This window comes from Camelina sativa, chromosome 13 (assembly GCF_000633955.1).
Source record: "Camelina sativa cultivar DH55 chromosome 13, Cs, whole genome shotgun sequence".
NCBI classification, from domain to species: Eukaryota; Viridiplantae; Streptophyta; class Magnoliopsida; order Brassicales; family Brassicaceae; genus Camelina; species Camelina sativa.
Genome location: NC_025697.1, coordinates 4,181,081 through 4,185,479, shown reverse-complemented (window position 1 = coordinate 4,185,479; position 4,399 = coordinate 4,181,081). Strand labels below are relative to the sequence as shown.

Genomic DNA, 4,399 nt, shown 5'->3' with positions numbered 1-4,399 from the left:
TGCAGGAGAGAGTGAAGAAGATTGGTGAAATGATAGAGAGAGGAGATGGGTCAACTTCATGTTCACAAACACCCAATAATGTAGTCTTACAACCATTCAAGACTCTCTATTCTCCTTCTCTTTCTACTTCTTCTGTTTCTTCCTCCCTCACTTCTCTTTCTTAATTTCTCCTCTCTTTTTTTCCTGTTTTTCTCTCTTTTTAAAAATGTCTTAATTAAAATTTTCATCGATAAAAAGAAAAATCAGAAAAAAAAAATAAGCAGTATTTTTTTTAATAAGAGAAATAAATATGAAAATACTGTAAGTAGTAGTATGTTCTTCGTTGGATTGTAAAAGGTTATGTTACATTTATGTGGTCAGACTACTTTTATTATATAGTTCCCGCCAAATATTAGAGCCAGGGAAAAAAACTGACACGGTTGAGCTAGAGTTGACTTTCCTTACGGCCAACAAAGACCTTTCAAAAAAAGTTTGTAATTTATGGGCTTTAAATTTAGCCCATAAGCCAAGTGTTTTGTTCTTTTTTTACTGGACCCTATCTGTTTGGGTGAGGACAACTACTTTCATTTATAAAACTTCTAATTTAAAAATCTCATTTTCTTTTTAAAAGTTGGGTGTTCTATATGATCTACAATAGTCAACTAGATTAAAATCCCATTGAGAAAATTTGTATATGGTCCCTTTGTTTAATGAGTATTCTTGAAAAAAATGAAAGCAAAATTATTGACGAGATAAGAAAAGATAAAAATGATCAGAGATTGGTTTAGGACTAAACCAGTATTGTGTAACCTGATGATAAACACAATGAAATCGTCTTGTACGTTTAGGAGATACGGAGCATATGAATTGTACATTCGTTGACAATATTATTTTACTTTAATGAAAATTATCAGCTCATAATCACATTATATTGGTTCTCTACTATTTATAAAAGAGTTACAAAATTTCTTATACATTAAATCAAACAACAAATTTTCAAAATGGTCACTTGTATCAATTTGTATATCTTAAAAAAGGGCTATTTTGGTGTAATAATAACATTTTAGCTAATTCGATTTCTTATGTGGTTATACTATCGTTTAGAGAAAGAATAGATGTTATATCACATCAATTAGCCATAAAAATGCCACCTATGATTCACTAATAAACATTCGATCGAGATACAAAACTTTAAAAAAGGACACCTTACCTTATTTACCTTCTGAAACACTGTCGACATAGCCTTTACAGGCTATCAAAACAAAAAGTCTTGTTTTATACATATTTTTCTTGTTACCTTAATATATATTTTAAATGCACTGACAGCTCTTTCCAACGGGTATATTAGCAAATGTACAACGGTAACAACACCAATAACAGTAATCCAATGATCTATCAGGGTCAGGCAGGCACATGGGTCTAATGATTATCACAATTTGTTTCACATTTCTTTACTATACTACCAATTTTTGTGTCCAAAAAAAAATGTATGAAATACATTAGAATAAAATAAAAAAGGGTCATAACGAATTAAAATAACAGTTGGATCAAGTCGACAGAAAGACATGCGAAGTTGCAACTCTTTGGTTCTTGAACCGAACATGTTAGCTGTCTCCCCACATTTGCTATGTCTCTCATAGACTTAGTTTTGCTTTGCCTAACATAATAAACATTTTCTATATCCCACCCAAAAAAAATACTAACATTTTCTATATTATCATTACAAATATCGGATTCTCTCTCCAATTATATTCACCATCCAATCACAGGTCGATAAGTCCAAAATTTATTCACCTAATCATGATTAATTTCTCTTAAGCTAACGTTAATTCATGATTGTGGATTGTATATTAAGGAAAGTCAATACATTACTAAGATGTTAATCCGCCTAATTAATGTTTTAACTTTCCATATGTAAATCAACTTTACCTTAACATTATGTATATGCAACTCATTAAGCATCATAAACGTAGTCTAATACTCTCTAATTATATTAAAGTCAAAAAAAAAAAAAAAGAAGAGAATTTTCAAATATATTAATGCTTCGGCCTCGGAGAGTAGATAGATAGGCAAACCCCATGTTCCAATTATGCGTTTGCATGTTAGTCTGCAAAAAAAATTCTTTAATTAATAAATAAGTATAATAAAAAAGATTTTTAGGAATCTTGATTAATTAAATCGAAATAATTCTGTAAAATTTGGTCCCTTTTTATACATCTCTTCCATTTCTCATCACCTTCACAACTCTCTCTACTCTCATAATCTCTCTCACTTTTGAAACCTAAAAAAGAAGCATTTTCAAGAGAAAGAAAGAGAGAGAGATATGGGTTCCAAGATTGTCCAAGTTTTCTTGATGTTGGCTCTATTCGCCACTTCAGCACTCGCTCAAGCCCCTGCTCCTACTCCCACCGCCACTCCTCCACCACCCGCCGCCACTCCTCCTCCCGCAACTCCTCCTCCGGTTGCAACTCCTCCTCCAATGGCCACCCCACCACCAGCCGCAGCCCCAGCCCCAACCACCACTACACCACCTGCCGCAACCCCAGCCCCTGCCACTACCCCACCATCAGCTGCTCCTTCTCCGGCTGATGTTCCCTCCGCCTCTCCACCAGCACCAGAAGGTCCCTCCGTAAGCCCAAGCAATGCTCCCGGACCTTCAGATGAAGCAGCTGCCCCAAGCGCCGCTTTCTCCAACAAGGCTTTCTTCGCCGGAACCGCCTTCGCCGCTATTATGTACGCCGCCGTTTTGGCTTGATAACTTTTTCGTTCGTTCTTTTTTTTTTACCTTTTCCCTCAATTATTTTAAATCTTTGGTGTTATGTGAGAATTTGATTTACATTTTCGTATTTCACTATTTTTCATCGTTACATTTTTTATTATTATGCTTTCGGGTATGTCGGAACGTGGAAAAGTAATTATTATCTTGTGGGTATTAATGGAATGTTGACACGTGTAATTTACCATTGGAATGGAAAGGGGGGTTTCATATATTACGTGATCTATATGTAGAGGTGGAATCTGTTTATGTGTATATCCAAATGCTTAAATAATTTTATTATTCTTTCGTTTAAACAAAATCCCACAGATCAATTTCCTATCTAGTCAAAAAAAAAAACGTAAAAATTATCGTTTAGGATCAGGAATTATAGTAATATTAAGAAAACTCATGATCTTGGCATCTTGCTTAAAGATCAATATATTAAGTTGACGTAATTTATTAATTATCTGTCGAATGAACATTATTGAAAAGACATTTTCAGTAAAAGTAAAACACGCTAAAACTGCAGCCTCTGGATAACAAATTTTCAAAAGCCCATTAGTTCGATATGACCAACTATGTCCAACCCAGTTGTGTTGGCGCGCACTTTTTGTTTTGGTTAATGTTTTGTTATGTGTTAATGTTGTTAACGTTTGGCAGAGAACACTAATTCATTAGCATTTCCTTTACAAGAAGAAACTCATCTACTGTATTTGGTTTTGCAAATTGTAAACTGTTTCTTTACTTATGGTGATTAACAAACATTACGTTTTAACATCTTAATTCAACCACATGACTTATTATCATTCAATCTCTAAGTGATAATATCCTAGATATTTTCAATTCCGAATTGTCTGTCTGTAATGAAAATTACCAAATCATTACCTAAAAAGTTGATCGCATTGATTTCCAACCAAACTTAGTCACTGGCACTACTATCTTTCCTTGTCATTCATTTAGTTGTATACTCTGTTTTGTTTTATTTTATTCATATTTATTTTGGTCTCAGTCTCAGCAATAGCTTCTTGTTCCAAAAGCAACAACAACCACAAATGATTTTTTTTCCCAAAGCATAATTACAAATGATTTATATGCAGGTAAAAAAAACTCAAGTTATATAGTATTGTGTAAGCCATGACATCACAGTGTCCTACATAAAATAAAACCTTGGATAGGTTGGTTAGAGAAATTGAATATAGAAGACTTGAATGAAAGGGGGACGAAAGGAAACTAAAACAATATTTATTGCTTACTTATTACTTACCCGCTATCAAGAAAAAGACTATAATTCAACTCGAATACTTCGGACGTGATTTACGTTTCGAGCTAGCAACTCCCATATTATCATATTTAAGAGTCGTCCTTTCTCTTAAAAAAAGACGATCGGCAATGGAAAAGAAAGACGCCGGATCAAAAGCAATAGAAGAAGCAACTGTTTCTCTCTTGAATGCGGCAGAGGAAGGTGGACGAGTGACGAGAGAAATATGGACAGAGACTAAGAAGCTATGGTATATTGTCGGACCGTCCATATTTACCGGACTCGCTACTTACTCGATCGTCATCATTACTCAAGCCTTCGGTGGCCATCTCGGTGATCTTGAACTCGCTGCCATCTCCATTATTAACATCTTCACACTCGGCTTCAACTACGGTTTACTCGTA

At 34.3% G+C, this 4,399-nt stretch overlaps 1 protein-coding gene across 1 annotated transcript; it reads left to right on the top strand.

Moving 5' to 3' along the window:
* On the top strand, positions 2,051 to 3,029 carry LOC104735054 (classical arabinogalactan protein 4). The gene has a single exon (XM_010454765.2). It carries the CDS (start codon positions 2,303 to 2,305, stop codon positions 2,732 to 2,734), a length of 432 nt encoding a protein of 143 aa, XP_010453067.1. The 5' UTR covers positions 2,051 to 2,302; the 3' UTR covers positions 2,735 to 3,029.